General features: G+C 42.6%; 1 protein-coding gene across 1 annotated transcript in view; it reads left to right on the forward strand.

Annotated features, from left to right (window-relative positions):
- HERC2 (HECT and RLD domain containing E3 ubiquitin protein ligase 2) overlaps positions 1-21573 on the forward strand; it is a 143630-nt gene that overhangs the window by 107537 nt on the left and 14520 nt on the right. The window contains exons 72-86 of the mRNA XM_070750922.1: positions 436-567; positions 959-1117; positions 1206-1324; positions 3031-3156; positions 3639-3794; positions 4054-4169; positions 4305-4503; positions 9312-9526; positions 10537-10714; positions 13076-13237; positions 14302-14393; positions 14700-14839; positions 16277-16464; positions 16971-17168; positions 17448-17531. Coding sequence (XP_070607023.1) covers positions 436-567; positions 959-1117; positions 1206-1324; positions 3031-3156; positions 3639-3794; positions 4054-4169; positions 4305-4503; positions 9312-9526; positions 10537-10714; positions 13076-13237; positions 14302-14393; positions 14700-14839; positions 16277-16464; positions 16971-17168; positions 17448-17531 — 2264 coding nt within the window. The remainder of the gene's footprint in view (positions 1-435; positions 568-958; positions 1118-1205; positions 1325-3030; positions 3157-3638; positions 3795-4053; positions 4170-4304; positions 4504-9311; positions 9527-10536; positions 10715-13075; positions 13238-14301; positions 14394-14699; positions 14840-16276; positions 16465-16970; positions 17169-17447; positions 17532-21573) is intronic.

Consider the following 21573-nt stretch of genomic DNA (forward strand, 5'->3'; position numbering starts at 1 on the left):
TAAAAACTCCACCCCTTCCCTATATTACATTGCACTTTCTGGCATTTTCTTCCCCTTCCTATTTAAATTTCTTGAACCACCAATTTTTGTTGGTCCCAATTTTTAATGTTGGTGCTGTTTTGTGGTTATGCTCTGCAAAACTTGTATTTGGGGAAGATTTTTTTGAAATTGAGTAATTGTTTGGGCCTGAGCATCCCTTCTAGGCATTTTAGTGTTGTCCCTCAGTATCTCAGGAAAAAAAAATCCAGACTGCTTGGATTGTTATATAATAATGTCCTGCTGCATTTGGGGTCATGATCTTCAGTAAAGATGAAAAGTTGTGACTGGAGGATCATCGTGATGTATTGTGCTGTTTTATGAGGCAGAGCAAAAATAATAGATTCCCTTCCTGAATAGGTCAAAGAGTAAATTGACTACTTTATCTAAATATTTCAGGTCGTGAATGGTCTGACTGGTCTAGTGAACTGCGCATTCCAGGTGATGAATTAAAATGGAAATTTATCAGTGATGGCTCTGTGAATGGATGGGGTTGGCGCTTCACAGTTTATCCCATCATGCCAGCTGCAGGTGAATCCCGTGTATTGTTTCAGGATAAAATATTTCTCTGTACTGGCATATTTGTTCTTTTCATTTTCACTTCAGTTATTAGCAACCAGCTTAAAGAGCAGAAAAGAGATTTACTCCTGTGTTAAAGATTTGTAATGTGATAAGCTAGGCCAGTGTTAGCTTTTCGTCCATTGATGGCAGCCATATGTTTGTGATAAAAGGGTGTTTTAAAGATAAAGTATTAAATAGGATTACATTCATCGTAGGGATAGTTGGCGTTTACACGAATTGTTAAGTTACTATCTTTCATCCACTTTCCCACCATAGTTCAATTGTGTTTGTTTTATTTCTCTAAATATGAGCATTAATTTTTGATTGGAAAATGGCTAATGTTTTGGATGTTTTCCTACAGGTCCAAAAGATCTTCTTTCAGATCGCTGTATTCTTTCTTGTCCATCAATGGATTTGGTAACATGTTTACTGGATTTCCGTTTGAATTTTGCTTCTAACAGGAGCATAGTTCCTCGCTTAGCAGCTTCATTAGCTGCATGTGCTCAGCTGAGTGCTCTAGGTGAGTTCACGTTTTTATTGCGTTTCTGATTTCTAATATTGAAAAACCATTTCTTACGCCTTTGTGCGTTTTTCTGTATATCTTGTAGCTGCTGGCCACCGAATGTGGGCTTTACAGAGACTACGAAAGTTACTGACTACTGAGTTTGGCCAATCAATTAATATCAATCGAATCCTAGGAGATAATGATGGTGAATCACGAACTATGGTAAGGCTGCCATTACTGGTATCATAAATTCTCATAATTGATGTCATACTGGCTTAAATCTTAAAGATTCAGATATACAGTGGTACCTCAAGATACGAACCCCTCATCTTACGAACAACTCGAGATACGAACCCGGGGTTCAGAAAAAAATTGCCTCTTCTTACGAACTTTTTTTGTGTTATGAACGCCAAACCCGAACTTCCGGGTTCGGCGTTCAGGAGGCTGCTGGGAAGCCCCCCGGCTGTTTTAAAAGGTGACAGCTGGGCGGCGGGGCTTCCCAGCAGCCTCCGAACGCCGAACCCGGAAGTTCGGGTTTGGCGTTCGGCTTCGGGAGGCTGCTGGGAAGCCGCCCGGCTGTTTTAAAAGGTGACAGCCGGGCTGGGGGGGCTTCCCAGCAGCCTCTCGAACCCCGAACTTTTGCCGAACTTCCGGGTTCGGGGTTCGGGAGGCGCTGGGAAGCCCCCCAGCCCGGCTGTCACCTTTTAAAACAGCCAGGGGGCTTCCCAGCAGCCTCCGAACGCCGAACGCGGAAGTTCGGGTTTGGCGTTCGGCTTCGGGAGGCTGCTGGGAAGCCGCCCGGCTGTTTTAAAAGGTGACAGCCGGGCTGGGGGGCTTCCCAGCAGCCTTCCGAACCCCGAACTTTTGCCGAACCTCCAGGTTCGGGGTTCGGGAGGCTGCTGGGAAGCCCCCCAGCCCGGCTGTCACCTTTTAAAACAGCTGCGCGGCTTCCCAGCAGCCTCCCGAAGCCGAATGCCAAACCCGAACTTCTGTGTTCGGCGTTCGGAGGCTGCTGGGAAGCCCCCTGGCTGTTTTAAAAGGTGACAGCCGGGCTGGGGGGCTTCCCAGCAGCCTCCCAAACCCCGAACCCGGAAGTTCGGCAAAAGTTCGGGGTTCGGGAGGCTGCTGGGAAGCCCCCCAGCCCGGCTGTCACCTTTTAAAACAGCCGGGCGGCTTCCCAGCAGCCTCCCGAAGCCGAACGCCAAACCCGAACTTCCGCGTTCGGAGGCTGCTGGGAAGCCCCGCCGCCCGGCTGTCACCTTTTAAAACAGCCTGGGGGCTTCTCGGCGGCCTCCCGAACGCCGAACCCGGAAGTTCGGGTTTGGCGTTCGGCGTTCGGGAGGTCGCTGAGAAGCCCCCAGGCTGTTTTAAAAGGTGACAGACGGGCGGCAGCGTTTTTTTGCGGGGTTTTTTTTTTTGGTTGCATGGATTAATTGACTTTACATTGTTTCCTATGGGAAACAATGTTTCGTCTTACGAACCTTTCGTCTTACGAACCTCCCCCTAGAACCAATTAGGTTCGTAAGACGAGGTATGACTGTAACTCTAAATCTCCCTCTCTCTGTGTCTCTCTCTCTGTCATTCTGCAGCTGTATAATTGAACAATGTTTTGATTTCAGAATGTATGTGGGAGCATCTGGATATCTAAGGGGGATAGATGGTTAAGAAATACGAATCATAAATAAATAAATACAAATAAATTAAAAATTGACTTATTTGACTAAGATTGACAAATTGTACTTAGATACTGGCTTTATCAAATATGCCTTTAATGTTACCAATCCTTGATATAAATTATGGAAGGCAATGATGGATAATATTTTCAAACTAGGTAATTATCTCTTGGCTGTAAGATACAGCTAATATGCAACATTAGAAAACTATTACTGCTATCTAATCTGATTTTTGTTTGTATATGTGTATATCAGAGTTTCACTGGGAGTGCCTTAGCTGCTCTAGTTAAAGGCCTTCCTGAGGCTTTACAGCGGCAATTTGATTATGAAGATCCCATTGTCAGAGGTGGCAAACAACTGCTTCATAGCCCCTTTTTTAAGGTAATTGAACATTGGTGCAAAAGATTTAAAAATCAGAAGTGGGAGTCCTTTAGCATTGCTTGTGAGCAAACCTGAATGTTCAGCTTGAAATTTCATCTGAATATATAATAGAATTGTTTTATTACAATAAAGAATGCAACAAAGATAGTCATGGGCTTTAAAAGAATACATTCTTTTTCTTTCATGTAAGAACTGAACTGTTAATCTTTAAAGAAAGAGCAGTATAGTAATTGAAGAATTAAAATATTTTGATTTTATACTTTTATTGTTAATTGTTTCAATGCATTTCAATGCACCAAAATGGTTTCTTATTCAATCTATTGAACTATCATTGCATCTTTGCCATAATACTTATTAGTACCGCTAGCTCCTCCACCTCCACTAATAATAAAATGAAACCAAGGAGACGCCAGTTATAAAATCAATCTGATGGGTGCAGACAAAAGCTGAAAGTTTGAAACGCACTGTTTTTATTTGTATAGGTGCTTGTAGCCCTTGCTTGTGATCTGGAATTGGATACTCTTCCCTGTTGTGCAGAGACACACAAATGGGCTTGGTTTAGAAGATACTGCATGGCTTCCAGAGTTGCTGTAGCCCTTGATAAAAGAACCCCACTGCCTCGCCTCTTTCTTGATGAGGTACTGGTTTAACATAATGTTTGTTTAGTTGGATATTTAAATGTTGGTTCTATAATTATAATACACATTTAAATTAGTTACCCATTTTATATTGGGTAAAGACCATGAAGCTATATATGATTTGAAGTCAGCCAGTATTGGATTTGTTGCCATAACTTGCCCTATTTCATAATGGGATTCTAATGCCTCATTATAGACTCAAATATTCAAACAACATTCAAGTTCAACTGATCACAAAATACTATAATTTAAATTATAGGTTGCCAAGAAAATTCAAGAATTAATGGCAGATCATGAAAATATTGACATTCTGCACGAGAGCCATGAAGTTTTTAAAAGAGAACAAGATGAACAGCTTGTACAGTGGATGAACAGGTTCTTTGGAGCTGTATTTTTGGGGTTGGGGTGGAAAAACCTTTTGATAAAGAGTATTCCATTTCTAAATATGTAAAGGATTGGGATTTTAGGGAATTTTACATGGTCAAACTACTTGGATTTTTCCATTAACAGGAGGCCAGATGACTGGACACTTTCTGCAGGAGGCAGTGGAACAATATATGGTTGGGGCCATAATCACAGAGGACAACTTGGAGGTATAGAAGGAGCAAAAGTTAAGGTTCCTACACCGTGTGAAGCTCTTGCTACGCTTAGACCAGTACAGTTAATAGGCGGCGAGCAGACACTTTTTGCAGTGACTGCTGATGGGAAGGTAAGGAGCATATTTATGTATAAAATCTTCCTCCGCTCCCCTCCTCTCCCCTCTTATTAATATGTGTGCTTATTAAAATAAAACCAGGGACTGGAACTTTCAATAAAACTAGTTAAAACACAAACATGCCAAATATTAGTGGTATTGGGAAGATTCCAAAGAGTCTGTAAAGTGAGAGATAGTACAGTGGAACCTCGACATACGAGCAGCTCTACTTACGAGCTACTCGAGATAAGAGCTGGGAGGGGAGCGACATTTTTGTTCGCCTCCCGAGCTCACATTCGGGATACGAGTGCCAAGGAGCTGTCTCCTGAAGCCGAAAGCTAACTTCCGCGTTCGGCTTCAGGAGACAGCTCCTTGGCGCTCGTATCCCGCGTGTTTTAAAAGGTTGCAGCCGGCCTGCGGGGCTGGGGGGGGTGCTGGCAAGCCTTTTAAAACACGTGCGCCGCTTCGCAGCTGTCTCCTGAAGCTGGAACGCTAACTTCCATGTTCGGCTTCAGGAGACAGCTGCGAAGCGGCGCGCGTGTTTTAAAACGTGGCAGCCGGCCTGGGGGGCTCGGGGGCTTCCCCCCGAGCCCCCCAGGCCGGCTGTGACGTTTTAAAACATGCGCGCCGCTTTGCAGCTGTCTCCTGAAGCCGGAACGCTAACTTCCGCGTTCGCTGCGCTAAACAGTAAAAAAGCCGTTTGGCTACGGGGTGGATTCTCCCTTCTTAACCGGGCAGTTGCAGCTTCTTTCTGTTTAGCGCAGCGTTCGAGCGCTAAACAGCAAAAAATCGGCAACTGCCCGGTTAAGAAGGGAGAATCCACCCCGTAGCCAAACGGCTTTTTTACTGTTTAGCGCTAGAACGCTGCGCTAAACAGTAAAAAAGCCGTTTGGCTACGGGGTGGATTCTCCCTTCCTAACCGGGCAGTTGCAGCTTCTTTCTGTTTAGCGCAGCGTTCGAGCGCTAAACAGCAAAAAATCGGCAACTGCCCGGTTAAGAAGGGAGAATCCACCCCGTAGCCAAACGGCTTTTTTACTGTTTAGCGCTAGAACGCTGCGCTAAACAGTAAAAAAGCCGTTTGGCTACGGGGTGGATTCTCCCTTCTTAACCGGGCAGTTGCAGCTTCTTTCTGTTTAGCGCAGCGTTCGAGCGCTAAACAGCAAAAAATCGGCAACTGCCCGGTTAAGAAGGGAGAATCCACCCCGTAGCCAAACGGCTTTTTTACTGTTTAGCGCTAGAACGCTGCGCTAAACAGTAAAAAAGCCGTTTGGCTACGGGGTGGATTCTCCCTTCTTAACCGGGCAGTTGCAGCTTCTTTCTGTTTAGCGCAGCGTTCGAGCGCTAAACAGCAAAAAATCGGCAACTGCCCGGTTAAGAAGGGAGAATCCACCCCGTAGCCAAACGGCTTTTTTACTGTTTAGCGCTAGAACGCTGCGCTAAACAGTAAAAAAGCCGTTTGGCTACGGGGTGGATTCTCCCTTCTTAACCGGGCAGTTGCAGCTTCTTTCTGTTTAGCGCAGCGTTCGAGCGCTAAACAGCAAAAAATCGGCAACTGCCCGGTTAAGAAGGGAGAATCCACCCCGTAGCCAAACGGCTTTTTTACTGTTTAGCGCTAGAACGCTGCGCTAAACAGTAAAAAAGCCGTTTGGCTACGGGGTGGATTCTCCCTTTTTAACCGGGCAGTTGCAGCTTCTTTCTGTTTAGCGCAGCGTTCGAGCGCTAAACAGCAAAAAATCGGCAACTGCCCGGTTAAGAAGGGAGAATCCACCCCGTAGCCAAACGGCTTTTTTACTGTTTAGCGCTAGAACGCTGCGCTAAACAGTAAAAAAGCCGTTTGGCTACGGGGTGGATTCTCCCTTCTTAACCGGGCAGTTGCAGCTTCTTTCTGTTTAGCGGTCGAACGCTGCGCTAAACAGAAAGAAGCTGCAACTGCCCGGTTAAGAAGGGAGAATCCACCCCGTAGCCAAACAGCTTTTTTACTGTTTAGCGCAGCGTTCGAGCGCTAAACAGAAAGAAGCTGCAACTGCCCGATTAAGAAGGGAGAATCCACCCCGTAGCCAAACGGCTTTTTTACTGTTTAGCGCAGCGTTCCAGGCCGGCTCTGACGTTTTAAAACATGCGCGCCACTTCGCAGCTGTCTTCTGAAACCGGAACGCTAACTTCCGCGTTCCGGCTTCAGAAGACAGCTGCAAAGCGGCGCGCGTGTTTTAAAACGTGGCAGCCAGCCTGGGGGGCTCGGGGGCTTCCCCCCGAGCCCCCCAGGCCGGCTCTGACGTTTTAAAACACGCGCGCCGCTTTGCAGCTGTCTTCTGAAACCGAACGCGGAAGTTAGCGTTCCGGTTTCAGAAGACAGCTGCGAAGTGGCGCGTGTGTTTTAAAACGTCAGAGCCGGCCTGGGGGGCTCGGGGGCTTCCCCCCGGGCCCCCCAGGCCGGCTCTGACGTTTTAAAACACGCGCACCGCTTTGCAGCTGTCTCTGAACGCTAACTTCCGCGTTCGGCGGCAGCGGGTTTTTTTGTTGTTGCACGGATTAATTGACTTTACATTGTTTCCTATGGAAAACAATGTTTCGTCATACGAGCGTTCTGACTTACGAGCCTCCTTCCGGAACCAATTAGTCTCGTAAGTCGGGGTTCTACTGTACTGTGAATGAAAACCAAATATTTACTGATTAAAGAAAACATATTGTCTTATTAAAATCAATTGCTCACTACTTTAATAATCCAATCACACTGCTATATACTGTTATAGTGCCATATACCAGGAACTGTGGTGGCATAGTGATTAAAATATAGTATTATAGCTAACTCGGCTCATAGCAAGCAGGTCAATTCTAGCTAGCTCAAGCTTGACTCAGGCTTCCATTCTTTTGAAGTTGGTAAAGAGAGGACCCAAATTGTTGGGGGAAATATGTTAACCCTCTAAACTACTTAGAGGAGGCTGTAAAGCACTATGGAGCAGTATGTACATTAAGTCTAAGTGCTATTGCTATAAATAGTGCCTTATTTCTATCAAAATCTTCCAGGGTCACTTAATAAATTCTTATCTCAAAAAGGTCTTTCAAAAAGAAAACAAGGAAAAAGGTATTCTGATCCAAATGGTATAGTAATATGTTATTCAACAAAATACCAGTGAAGTAGAACACTTTTTACAAACATGTATACTTTTTATAAGCATGTACACTTTTTAAAAACTTCAAATTTGACAGCTTTAAGACTTGTGGACTCCAACTCCCAGAATTCCTCCTCCAGTCATGCTAGCTCAGGAATGGGAGTTGAAGTCTACAAGTCTTAAACTTACCAGGTTGCAATGCCTTTTCACCCCTAACTCCAGAGGTGGGCTGCTAAGGTGGAACGGTGATGTGTGCTCACCCCCGTGGCTCTGAGTGCTAGCGGAGTCCACCGCAATTCTGCTACTGCAGCTGTGCAGGTAGCAGAATTGCAGCCGGAGACGCAGGTGCGCCAGTGTTTCGGAGCGTTTTTTTGCTTCTGCATGACACCATTCCATCTTAGTAGCCCATCTCTGTCTAACTCTTAACTCAGGCTCATCAAACTTGACAACTTTAAGACTAGTGGACTTTAACTTCCAGAATTCCTCTTCCAATCATGCTAGATGGGGTAATTAGAAGGCAAAAACAGTTCAGTTTTTTGCGAAAAACAGACCTTTTTTTGCCCAGTTTTTCCGCAAAAATGGGATGGGGCAAAGAGTCTGGGAAGCCTGCAGGGGAGCTCCTGGGTACTGGGGGATGGCAAAAATGCCCCCCAAAATGGGCCATTTCCCCCCGCTTGTTTTTTCACAAAAATGGGGGCATTTGCCATCCCCCAGCACCCAGGAGCTCTCTGCATGCTTCCCAGACCTCAGTCCAAAACAGGATGCGGGGGCAGGGTTTCAGGACAGCAAAAATGGCTGAATTCAGTGTTTAAGACGCACCAATATTTCCACCCTCTTTTAGGTGGGAAAAGGTGGACCTTATACAGTGAAAAATACCGTATTACAGTAATAGGCTACGATTGTGGGAATTGAACTTTCTAGATGGAAACTCAACGGGTCTTCCATAATAAAGAAAAACAGCCTGGCTAATGATAACAATGGGAACAGTAATACTGTGGTAATATTACAGATCAAACCAAATGCTGGGGAGTGTTCATTTACAATTACTTGAAATTTAAAGACCGGCAGGGTTTTGAAACTTTCTCTGGCTGAGCTTTTTAGCAGGCATAAATCCATAAATGGGCTGTGCATGGATGGTAACACCAAGATTTGTAGAATACAAACCAAGCTAGCAAAGAAAACATGATAATTAACCCCAAAAAAGAGTTGACCTTCTCCGGGTCCCGTTGACTAAACAATGTTGTCTGGCGGGCCCCAGGGGAAGAGCCTTCTCTGTGGCGGCCCCGGCCCTCTGGAATCAACTCCCCCCGGAGATCAGAACGGCCTCCACCCTCCTTGTCTTTCGTAATTTACTCAAGACTCACCTATATCGCCAGGCATGGGGGAACTGAGACACCTCCCCCAGGCTCTTATATTTTATGATTGGTATGTATGTGTTGTATGGTTTTTTTGCTTTTAATATTAGATTTGTTTTACTAATATTTTCTTTTACTATTGTTGTGAGCCGCCCCGAGTCTTCGGAGAGGGGCGGCATACAAATCTAATAAATAATAATAATAAAAATAAAATATACAAATGCTTCTACGTGAAGCAAACAGAATTGGTGAAAAATAATAAAGATCTTAATTTTAGATGGCAATAGTGTTCTTGATATAATCTAATAATATTTTCCTGTGAGAAATTCATACAAGTAACACATGTTTTTTATTTTAGCTCTATGCCACAGGATATGGTGCAGGTGGAAGACTTGGAATTGGGGGGACGGAGTCTGTTTCTACTCCCACATTACTAGAATCTATTCAACATGTGTTTATCAAGAAAGTTGCTGTGAATTCTGGAGGAAAACATTGTCTAGCATTGTCTTCAGAGGGAGAAGTTTATTCCTGGGGTGAGGCAGAAGACGGCAAACTGGGCCATGGCAATCGGAGGTAGCACAACTTTATAAGTAATATCATATATGTTCTATAAATATGTAAAATCCTAAAGCAACTTGGTGTAGTAATTAAAAGTGCTGGCTTAGAAGCCTGGAGACTGAATTCTAGTCCTGCTTTAGGTGTGAAATTCACTTTGAGGATTAGTCACTGTAGAAAGAATGTACTTCATTTCTGAAAATGTTGTCTCAAACACCTGCAGGATTTGTTTTGGGGGTCACCAGAAGCCAGAATTGACTTGATAGACCATATCAGCAAAGCAATGAAGCTGCAGTGTTTATAATAAACAGAAAAATAATTTAGCAGGAAATAGAAAACTTTAGTACACCAATTGGGTTAGACATTGCTGCATGGTGTAGGTTTGAATTACACTAACCACTAATCTGTGCCAGGAATTTTGAAATAGAAGGCACAGTTCAGAATGTAGTGCATGTAGTATGGAATTGCAGTGGCTTATTACTGGATTTTTTTTCGCCACAAGTTTAGAACAGAACCAAACCAAACCTGGGAACTCTCTATAACAGTGATGGCGAACCTATGGCATGAGTGCCACAGGTGGCAGGCAGAGCCATATCTGAAGGCACACGAGCCATTGCCCTAGCTTAGCTCCAACTTGCATGTGCACACTGGCTAGATGAGTCTTCGGAGAGGGGCGGCATACAAATCTAATAAATTGAATTGAATTGAATTTTTGGCTTCCAAAGGGCCTCCAAGAGTGTTGGGATGGGGTGTTTTTGCCCTCCCCAGTCTCCAGGAAAGTTTACTGGGTCCACCGGAAGTCAGGAAATGGGTCATTTCTGGCCTCCAGGGGCCCCTCGTGGGGGGGACATTTTTGCCTTCCCCAGGCATTGAATTATGGGTATGGGCAGTCATGCAAACAATATGTAAGGTTTATTTATCTTCAAAAGTCTCAAACTGTGTTTTAAGTGTTCCAGTTAATCTGTTATTCCTTGCAGTCCACAATGTATTTATTAATACCCTTCTTGCTTTACAATTATTTTGTTTAGTCCTTGTGATCGTCCTCGAGTAATTGAATCTTTACGAGGAATAGAAGTTGTTGATATTGCTGCTGGTGGAGCACACAGTGCATGCATTACTGCTGCAGGAGATCTTTATACATGGGGCAAGGGAAGATATGGACGTCTTGGTCATGGCGACAGTGAGGATCAGTTGAAACCTAAGTTGGTGAGATGATGTCCAAGTTGCATATTTGAACTACCTTTTAAAACTGATAATGCATTCAGTTCAACTTGTAATAGGTCGGTCACCTCATTATGCCAAATTTCATGCAAAAGATTTAAAGGAAGTCAAATGAATAAACAAATGACTTGGAACCTCCTTTTTTGCCAGATTTATTTTGAAAGTATTCATCAATCCATCCATTCATCTGCCCATCTTAAACCAGAAAAATACACTGCTCAAAAAAATAAAAGGAACACTTAAACAGCACAATATAAAGTAAATCAAACTTCTGTGAAATCAAACTGTCCACTTAGGAAGCAACACTGATTGACAATCAATTAAACATGCTGTTGTGCACATTCAACTTTGTACAGAAAAAAGTATTCAATGAAAATATTTCATTCATTCAGTTCTAGGATGTGTTATTTGAGCGTTCCCTTTATTTTTCTGAGCAGTACAGTATATGAAGCCTGCACTGTTGAAATGAAATAGAATATTTAAGATTTGTACTCAACCAAAGAGAACAATTTGTAGAGAAGGAAGACTGAAAGTATGCATGACATTGCCCTCATGTTTTCAAGACTATTTTTTGAGCAGTATATTTTTTTAACAAATACATAGAAACATCAACCATACAGCTATTTTAAAACTACAATTAAAAACCCAATTATGTATTTAAAATATTCAGGGGGTAGTGCACTCAGTATAATACATTCAAAGCAATTCATTATTAAAAAAGCAGTCAATTCAATATATATATATACTTTTATATTGTAGCTATTAACATTGAATTATAAATCATATTGAAAACTATTCTTAAGGCAGTTATGGCAAGTGTAATAAAATCAGGGCAATCAGCTATATTTAAACTTCTGTTTCAGGATATCGTGTTGATTTTTTACTTTGCTGAAATTAAAACTTGTAAAAATGAAAATTGTAAAACATTGTTTGAATATCAATTCATTTTTTCCTTTTTACTTAATTTTAATTTCATTTTACCAGAAAACCTTAAAATTGCAAAATCAATATACAATATGAATTCAATGAAATGAATAGCACATCTAAATGTGAATACAGTGTTCCTTCGATTTTCGCGGGTTTGAACTTCGCGAATAGCCTATATCACGGTTTTTCAAAAAAATATTAATTAAAAAATACTTCACGGTTTTTTTTCTATACCACGTTTTTTCCCGCCCGATGACATCATACGTCATCACCAAACTAATAATTTTTTCAAATAAATAACAAAAAAAAATTATTGGTTATAAATAATTATGTTTATAAATATCAGGATCACTAAGTGTCTTATTCAATGGTGAGTACCAGTAATAATGGTGAGTAAATGGTTGTTAAGGGAATTGGAAATGGTAATTTAGGGGTTTTAAAGTGTTAAGGGATGGTTTGTGATACTGTCCATAGTAAAAAATGGAGTACAGTGATCTCTCTATTATCGCGAGGGTTCCGTTCCAAGACCCCTCACGATAATCGATTTTTCGCGATGTAGGGTTACGGAAGTAAAAACACCATCTGCGCATGCGCGCCCTTTTTTCCATGGCTGCGCATGCGCAGATGGTGGAGTTTGTGTGGGCGGCGGGGAAACCCGGATCTCCGTCTGCTCGCTGCTGCTGCGGCCGCCCAGCAGCTGATCTGCTCGGCGGCAGCAGCGAGCAGACGAAGATCCGGGTTTCCCCGCCACCCACGCAAACGGGAAAGCCCGATTCGGCTCCTCGCTGCTGCCGCTGAGCAGATCAGCTGCTGGGCGGCCGCAGCAGCAGCGAGCAGACGAAGATCAGGGTTTCCCCGCCGCTCACGCAAAGGGGAAACCCCGGCTCCTTGCTGATGCCCCCGCCCGCCCGCCCGCCAGCAAGAGGGGGAGAGATAGAGAAAGAGAAGGAAAGAAAGAGATGAGAGAGGGAGGAAGAGAGTGTGAGAGAGGAAGAAGCAAGATAGAGAAAGAGAGAGAGAAAGAAAGATGAGAAAGGAAGGAAGAGAGTGACGTCATCGGGTGGGAAAAATCGCGATATAGCGTTTCGCGAAGATCGAGATCGCAAAACTCGAGGGATCACTGTATTTACTTCCGCATCTCTACTTCGCGGAAATTCAACTTTCATGGGCGGTCTCGGAACGCATCCCCTACCAAAATCGAGGGAATACTGTATGCCATATGTTCCTGTTTCATGCAATGGTTGCAAATTCTCAAACCTTTCAGAATGGTATTTAATATGTATGTAGCACTGTTCCATTGTACTCAATGCAGTATACCACTGAAGAGAAAAACCTACATGATCGTGTGTGATTATACTAATTAACCTTTTAAAGCTCTGATCGTTCAAATTATTTGATAACCAAATGCTTGTTTGACAGGTTGAAGCACTTCAGGGTTACCGTGTGATTGATATAGCCTGTGGCAGTGGGGATGCTCAGACCCTTTGTTTGACAGATGATGATACTGTCTGGTCCTGGGGAGATGGAGACTATGGAAAGCTTGGGAGAGGCGGAAGTGATGGCTGCAAAGTGCCGATGAAGGTACTTCATTCATACTTCAGTAAAATGAGAAAAAATTGTGAACCCTTTTCCTACATTGCAAAAGTATTTAGCCTTATCTGTTGGATTCGGAGTAATGTTGAATGATATGAGCTAAGCAGGAGTTTAGCTTTGATTTTAGTTTTGAGTTTAGATTTGAGAAAATTTGTGTATTTAACAAATGTACAGTATTTCAGACAAGCTTGGTACAAAAGTCCAATAAGTTATAGAAAACCAGGAAAGATTCCTGATTTCTCCAATGACTGGAAATGTTGGTCCCTCTGGATTGTACTTCTGTTTTCAGAAATTTAAATTGTGAAAAAGTAGGAAAAGTTTTCAGATTCCTTTCTAGTCTACCTGACATTCTGTGTCACTTCCAGCAAGTGATATAATATTAAAATCCAATAATATTATGAAATAATCACAGAAATATGTTCAACCATTGATATGAATCACCATTGTGAGCCATTAAGCAACTGTTTGTAGTGTTTGAAAAGGTGAGTAAATTATTTACAATTAGGTTTATGGTATTCCACATACCAAGCGTGATAACAGAAATTCAATTCAATTCAATTTATTAGATTTGTTAGATTTGTATGCCGCCCCTCTTCTTCTTGGCTGGTAACCAATGTAGAAGATGAAGGAACATCTTAACAGCAGTTGATCAGATCTCCATGCATGTAGCCATTTTGTTAGAAACAAATAAATCAATTACTTGACGTATTGTCTAAATTTTCAGGCTCTTTTTAACAATTGTTTTACTCTTTGAGAGACTGTCCTACATGGCTTTCCTCTGCTTTCATGGGAATGAAAGCTATGTTCACCAATATATGGTTGGTTCAGATGTGGCCTTCATTTTCTCTGGGGAAATGGATGGGTAGCTTGATTAGACAGAGGTGGTAAAGAAAAGAGAATGAGATCAGAGTATTTTAAATTATTTCTTTAAATAATGAAACTTGGATTTTAGTAGTATTTTTTTGGATAGAGTAGAGCTTTAGATACTGCGATGTGCTGCATGTTCTACATTTACCTTCTTTGACAAGTTGTGATTAAACCTTTCTCCCCAGATTGATTCTCTCACTGGTGTTGGAGTAGTTAAAGTAGAATGTGGCTCACAATTTTCTGTGGCCCTTACCAAATCGGGAGCAGTGTACACTTGGTAAGTGTTTTTATTCTTCCAAAAAATTAGCGATTTATTTTCTTTTAAACAAAAACATAATCACTGCAGGCTGGAGGTTCAAAAATAATACTGGCATTTATTACAAACCAAGGTAATATATTTCTTTACCAAAAATTATGCTTCTTTAATGGAATCTAGGAAGATCACAGGTTTATCTTTGTGATATCTGCTTTTTAAAATATAGGGTACAGAATTATGATCAAAACCTATGTCCTCCTAATTTATATGGCTGTATAATTAGGAACAATTAAAGAAGGTTAATTGCAATTTATGTTTTGGATATAGGGGCAAAGGTGATTACCATCGATTAGGTCATGGATCAGATGACCATGTTCGAAGACCTCGACAAGTCCAGGGTTTACAAGGAAAGAAAGTAATTGCCATAGCAACGGGCTCTTTACACTGTGTGTGTTGTACTGAAGATGGTATGTGGAATAATTCACTTCCTTTAAAAACAAAACAACAGCCTTAAGCTTTCAAAGTGAATACATTTTAGAAGGCTATTATATTATCCCTGGTCTTTTGGTACATTGCTGAGTATTTACTTCAAATCCCAGTTGCTTTCAGTTTTTAAAAATGTGTCCTTTCACTATTTTTGAAGAAAATCTTCTAAAATAATATTTTGCCTTATGTTCACTTTTTGCAGAACATGACAACTTTTAAAGTGATAAACCTTTAAAGCATACTTGTGTATTGTAATTTGCATTGCACATGTAAACTTAATGTATTCCCCAAGTACATTGCTCCTGATTGCTTTTGCCAAGGTTTAATGAAGCAATAGAATTAGCATGTAGAAGTCAGGAAAGTAGAGATTTTACAACAGAGCCAAGAAAATAAATTAGTAGCATAGGTGAAAGTATATGCCATGGCTGCATTTCACCTATCCAAGCTTCATGAGCTGACAGCCTGGGAAGGGAAGGAAGGATTAGAATGTGAAGAAATTGGGGCGGGGTGGGGGGTGGGGATTGAAGCCCAGCTGAAGCATTTGAGAAGCTCTAGCCAGCCAAGGACATTATAATAGGCAGAGCTTTTTCTTGAATGATATACAAGTACCTGATTAGACTTTTGCAGATGACTGGGGAATGGCTAGGGGAGGGTAGAAGAGGAAACTTTCCTTTGTGCTGTTTGCAAGGGAAAACTTCAGATTTAGCTTAATGTCAACTATCCCACTCAGTCATCTAGCAAAAAAAAAAAAAGACTCCTGGCCATTCATTTTGCCAAGGGTATATTTTATTGAAGCTGAAATGATTACAGAAGTAGCATTTAAAATTCAGGATATTAGAAGATAATTACTAGAATATGATCCAAAACAAGAATTGTGACCATTGACTTCAGCAAATGGATGTAATTATCCTAAGAAATACTAATAGTTTAAATTTCATGTGCCTCCCCCTCCCACTTTCCGCCAAATTATCATTCAGGTTCAAGAATCCAAGTTATGTTTTTCCTTTGTGCTAAAGTAGAGATTATGCCTCTGATTTCTAACAAGCGTACATTTTCAGTCTCATGCATGTAGGGAATATTCATTGTCCAAATGAATCAGTCAGAGTTGGAAGAGCTCTTCTCTGAGACATGACAATTCCTGAATCATCATCTTTTTTTCTCTTTTTATTGTTAAATTTGACATGAAATTAATTAAATTGGAAATGTGTACTCATGTCTGTTGATACTACTGAAACAGTACCTTCTACCTGTAGTATTGATATATATGTCTTGATAAATGTTTTGATTGTTGTGTGCCAGTTATTACTTGTTCTCATAAAAAGGTGTTGTTGTTGAAGTCACTTTGTAAATGTTTCTACGTCATTATTATAATTGATTAATTTATTTGAATTGGTAAATAATACGTTTGAACTGTACAGGTGAAGTCTATACCTGGGGAGATAATGATGAAGGGCAGCTTGGAGATGGAACAACTAATGCCATCCAAAGGCCACGTCTGGTTGCAGCACTTCAGGGCAAAAAGATCAACAGAGTAGCTTGTGGTTCAGCGCATACTTTAGCTTGGTCTACTAGTAAACCTGCTAATGCAGGCAAGCTCCCTTCCCAGGTAAAAAAACCTTTTAACTCATGTTTTTAATCTTTTGGAAACTGTAAAATCAGAATATAACAGTTGCAAGTGTAGAAGTGTAGAAATATTGTCCTATGTACTGTTCATGTTATCCAACGACTTGCTGCACTTGAGGCCAAAAGGAATGATTTGATGATAAAGATACAATGTTTTCCCAGAGACGTCTTATGATTTCTTAAAAATCATAATGACTTCCGCTTCTTCATTTTCTATGACTTTCTCTGTTCTTCACCAGTTCTTGCTTCCAGTCAAATAGTATTTCTTGTAGTTCTTCCAATGCACCATTATTGTGGCTTAATCATACAGTTGTTTGTAGTCAGTCCATGAATACTATGTATTATTATGATGATGATTAAAATATAAAATATATAAAAACAATGTATAATACTCAATGCAGAAAGTGCCTAATTAACTGACTATTATCTTACGTGAAAGAATACCCTTTACTCAATACACATGAAATTCTAATGATGTGAATTTTATAGGTTCCTATGGAATACAATCATCTACAGGAAATTCCTATCATTGCCTTAAGGAACAGATTGCTGTTACTACATCACATTTCTGAGCTCTTTTGTCCTTGTATTCCTATGTTTGATCTTGAGGGACGCCTTGATGAAACTGGCCAGGATCCCTCAGTGGGTTTTGATGCATTACGAGGAATTTTGATATCACAAGGAAAGGCATGTATCTCAAAACATCTTACTAAATAAATGCCATAATGCTTTAAAGTGTGCCAATTGTTAACATCTCATCCAAGATATGATTCATGATTTATAGTATATAAAGGCCATAGCACTAATACGTGCAATTCAAGTATGAATTACTAATAAGGTAACTTCTAATATATTACAACTGATGTAATATTTTGTATTTAAATGAAAAAGTGAATAATAATAAAAGTGAATAATTCAACCAAAAATTATATTATTTTTCCCAAATCCCTTATTTTCTCTTTTTAGGAGGCAGCTTTTAGAAAAGTTGTACAAGCAACAATGGTGAGAGATCGCCAGCATGGGCCAGTTGTAGAACTCAATAGAATACAAGTAAGAATGTCATAGTATGACTGTTGAATGTAGGATTTCTGGCCAGCCTTATGTTTGAGGTTGAGGATTAGGCAATGGGAAAGTCCACCTATAGTACTGAAAATAATTATGATTGATTGTTGTTGATTGATTTGTGGTTTTTAAAAGCTTCAATTTATTTGATAGGTTAGAAATAAAAACAAATTAATAATGAGACATCTGTGACGGTTTTGTGGTAGATGCTGATATATGTAAATCAAACATGAATCTGTAAATATCCAGTCTGCTTTGTGTACATTTTCACAATTGTGTGGGCTATATGTGCATAGTCGTGCTCTAATAGCTATGTGTAATTCTGATCTTCCACAGTATATATAGCAGTGATGGTAGACCTTTTTTGGCTCAGGTGATAGTGTGCGCACGTATGCCCTCACCCACAATGCAGTGCCCTGTGTAGCACAACCCCACCCCTGCTGTTCCCCGGACATGGGCACAAGCCTTACTGGAGCCTCCTGATTTCCAGTAGGCAAATTGGGCTGTTTTTTTGCTCTTCACAGGGTTCCGGAAAACCATCTGAAGCTGGCAGATGGCGAAAAATGGCTCAACCAGCCGATTGGAAGTTCAGAAATGAAAGGAAATGGAGCTGCCCTGCTACTTACTTGTGTACTCACCCTCATCTTCCTTTTTGCTATCAAAGGAACTTCTCCCGCTTTGGACAGTTGCAGCCACACCTCACACACTTTGGCTTATTTATTCAGCTGGGAAGTCTTTCTTGCAGGCCTGTGAAAGCTGATAAGAGAGCTCCAGAGCTCTGTTAACGGCTGCAGAAGTCTTTAGGAAAGGCCTCTGCAACTGGTAAGAGAGCTCCAGATTGATCTGGAGGTGTGTTATCGGCAATACAGGCCTTCAGGAAAGCTTTCCCGGCTGCAGAAGTAATGGGCCTAGATGTGAGAGGCCTGGCTGTAATGGTCAAAAACCAGAGAAATTCCTGAAGATCGCTGACAGCAAAAAGGAAGATGAGGATGAACAAGGGAACTTTTGGTTGGCCAGAAAACACCCCAAAACAAGGCCAAAAATCAGCTGCCAGTGCGCCTTGCTTGCCCTCAGATATAGTTCCGTGTGTCATCTGTGGCACATGTGCCATAGGTTTGCCATCACTGATATATAGCCTCTGAATGGAAGGAGTTTACATTTCCTTTTCACTCTCCCTGCATCCACATGTTCCTCCTCAAGAACCTTTCTGGAACAAAAGAGGGCTATCCTGAGCAACGTGGAATAGATGTTGCTAACATGGTTGAGGGAGGAAAGAACTCAACTAAGCCTGATTAATTTTGAGTGATTCTTTTCCTGAAGAACATGGTATCTAAGTTATCTAGAAAAGATTTTTAGGAACACAAACAGCTGCTAATAGAAACATGGCTTGGACATTTATTTTTGTTATAGAAACATAGAAGACTGACGGCAAAAAAAGACCTCATGATCCATCTAGTCTGCCCTTATACTATTTCCTGTATTTTATCTTACAATGGATATATGTTTATCCCAGGCATGTTTAAATTCAGTTACTGTGGATTTACCAACCACGTCTGCTGGAAGTTTGTTCCAAGGACCTACTACTCTTTCAGTGAAATAATATTTTCTCCCCTGCACTGTTCGGAGAGTCCAATGTGGGTTGTTCTTCAGCCTCATTGGCAGGGACTGAGTTAAAAATTAACATAATTATTATGTCCCGCCCCCCTCTACCTCCTCAGGTTCAGTCTTAAAAACTCAGTCATAGTGTAGGGACTATGAGTTTTCTTCTCACAGTATGTGAGATTTATAGGATGTTTACTAACAATAATTTTTTCTCCTTTTTTTCCCTTTCTCTATAGGAGGAAGACCTGGATCTCGAGAACCACTGCCCTCCGGGGTATTGTTCTCCGTCTCTTCAATCCCTGAGAGGCCACTGCTCTCCGGAGTATTGCCTTGCTGAAAGGGATCGCTGGATTGGGGTCCCTGACGCCCGCGATCAGACCCCCCCCCAACCACTCTTCCAGCGCAACGAGTCTCCGAGTATCGGTTCTTACCGATCAGAGGAGCAATCAGTACACAGAATTTCCCCATGGGGGGAAATCAGCTGTAAGGCGATCCCAGCAGCTCCCAGACAGCGTTCCTGCCGATCGGCAATGGAAAAAGGAAAAAAGATCAGCTGTTCGGAGGCCCTTTGCAGCCAACTTGTTCCCGATTGCTCAGAGGAGCAGCGATCGAAGGAATTGAAGGGGGGGTGGGGGTGCAGAAGGTGATCGCCGAGCTGCCCGAAGTTGCGCCCGCCATTTTGGCGCAGGGCCAAAGCCTCTGAGTCCCCCTCCGGCCGTTTCAAAAGCAGAGCTTTTCCCGCCTGACATCACGGCCGCCATCTTGTTTGCTAAGGGGTCAGAGTGACTAGGCTCTTTTCAGCCTATCCCAGGGCCGCCATCTTGCTTAAGGGCGTTGCCAGGACAACGAAGCTATTATGGGCTTCTACCTAGTATCCAGCCAATCACGAGCAGGAAAAACAGATGACATGTTATTTAGGGGACACCAGCTTCCCTAGTCCACCATTTTACTTGCTTTAAGCAGTAACCTCGTGTTTTTGGCTCGGTGTTGTTACAAACATGTCTCAATCCAGTCCCAGCGCTCCTGTGCCCTCCTCCTCCAAGAATAAAAGTAAGGACAAGGGGCCCAGCTCAAAATCTAAGGGGAAAAGCTCTCAGTCCTCCAATGCACTAAAGGAGGCTGAGAAGAAAATAAAGGCCCTCGAGGCCCAGCTGGACAAAGCAAAACCGAGACAGGGGCCTAGCCCCTCAGCCATGGTTATTCCACCTGTTTATCAAAGCCCGCTGGGTCCTCCTCCCCTGTCATCGGCCACCTTCGAGGGGCCTCCCTTTCAAAGCGCTGGGGGTCTTTCACCAGACCGCCCATTAAGTGCCCCCCCACCATCTGAGGGATTTCAGAGATCAGAATGGAGCAGGCCTGCCTCTCAACCTCCAGCAGCTACAGCCACATTCACGCCCACAGCAGCAGGGCTCAGGGGCTCTACAGATAACTGGCAAGCCATGTCTCCCTCGGTACAAGACATGATTGCTTCAGCTTATGCACAGGGCATAGCAATTGGGGCCCAACAACAACATCAATCCCCACTGCCACCTCGCCCCAGCAGGCAGGATATCTGGTCAGCTCCTGCACCTGCACCTTCCCTGCATGACTCTTTTCAGGAGGAGCAAGAGTTCAGAGAGGCCTTTTCAGACCCAGAGAATGAGCTGTCAGGGGATGAAGCCACCTTACCAGAACAGCCTGTATTAGCAGGCTTATTCAAGGCACCCCTTTTCAGGGTTCTCCTAAACAAGGCCAGAACCACACTAACTTTGACCAGTGCCCAAAAGTCGGCTGACCAGGATGTGGGCACATTACCCGCTTCCAGACTCATTAATGAGCCTCAAAGGGACTCAGAAACTATTCCTGCAGTGCCCATATTTGCAGAAAACATAAAGAGGCCCTGGCAGCAACCAGCAGCAGCTCTGGGTCCCTCAGCTCTGGACAAGAAGCTTTACTCCTTCGATCCAGAAATAGAGGATTTGCTCCAATACCCGGCTGTGGATACCCCGGTTACCTCACTAATTTCCAATGCCCTGGTTCCATCGGAGATGGCGGATGGTTTGCGGCCCGATGATAGGAAGGCCGAGAACCTGATCCGGAGAATGCACCAGCTATGTGCCTGGTCCTTGAGAGCTGCTATGGCAGCCTCCTTCTTCAACCGGGCCTCAATCCTTTGGCTTCGAGACATCCTCCCCAGGTTGGGCCCGGAGGACGCTCGCCTTCGCCAAGACATTAATAAATTGATCGCCTCCACGGAGTTCTCCGCCGATGCCACCTTGGCTGCTTCTAGGTTTTCATCCAGGGCGATGGCTACCAACCTTTCCACTCGACGCCTAATATGGCTCCGCTCTTGGCAAGCGGACGCCAAATCGAAATGGCGTCTTGCAACCGCACCCTACCAAGGGCCCACACTTTTTGGAGAATCACTAGATAAAGTCTTGATCGAGGA

Source organism: Erythrolamprus reginae, chromosome 4 (assembly GCF_031021105.1).
Source record: "Erythrolamprus reginae isolate rEryReg1 chromosome 4, rEryReg1.hap1, whole genome shotgun sequence".
NCBI lineage: Eukaryota > Metazoa > Chordata > Lepidosauria > Squamata > Dipsadidae > Erythrolamprus > Erythrolamprus reginae.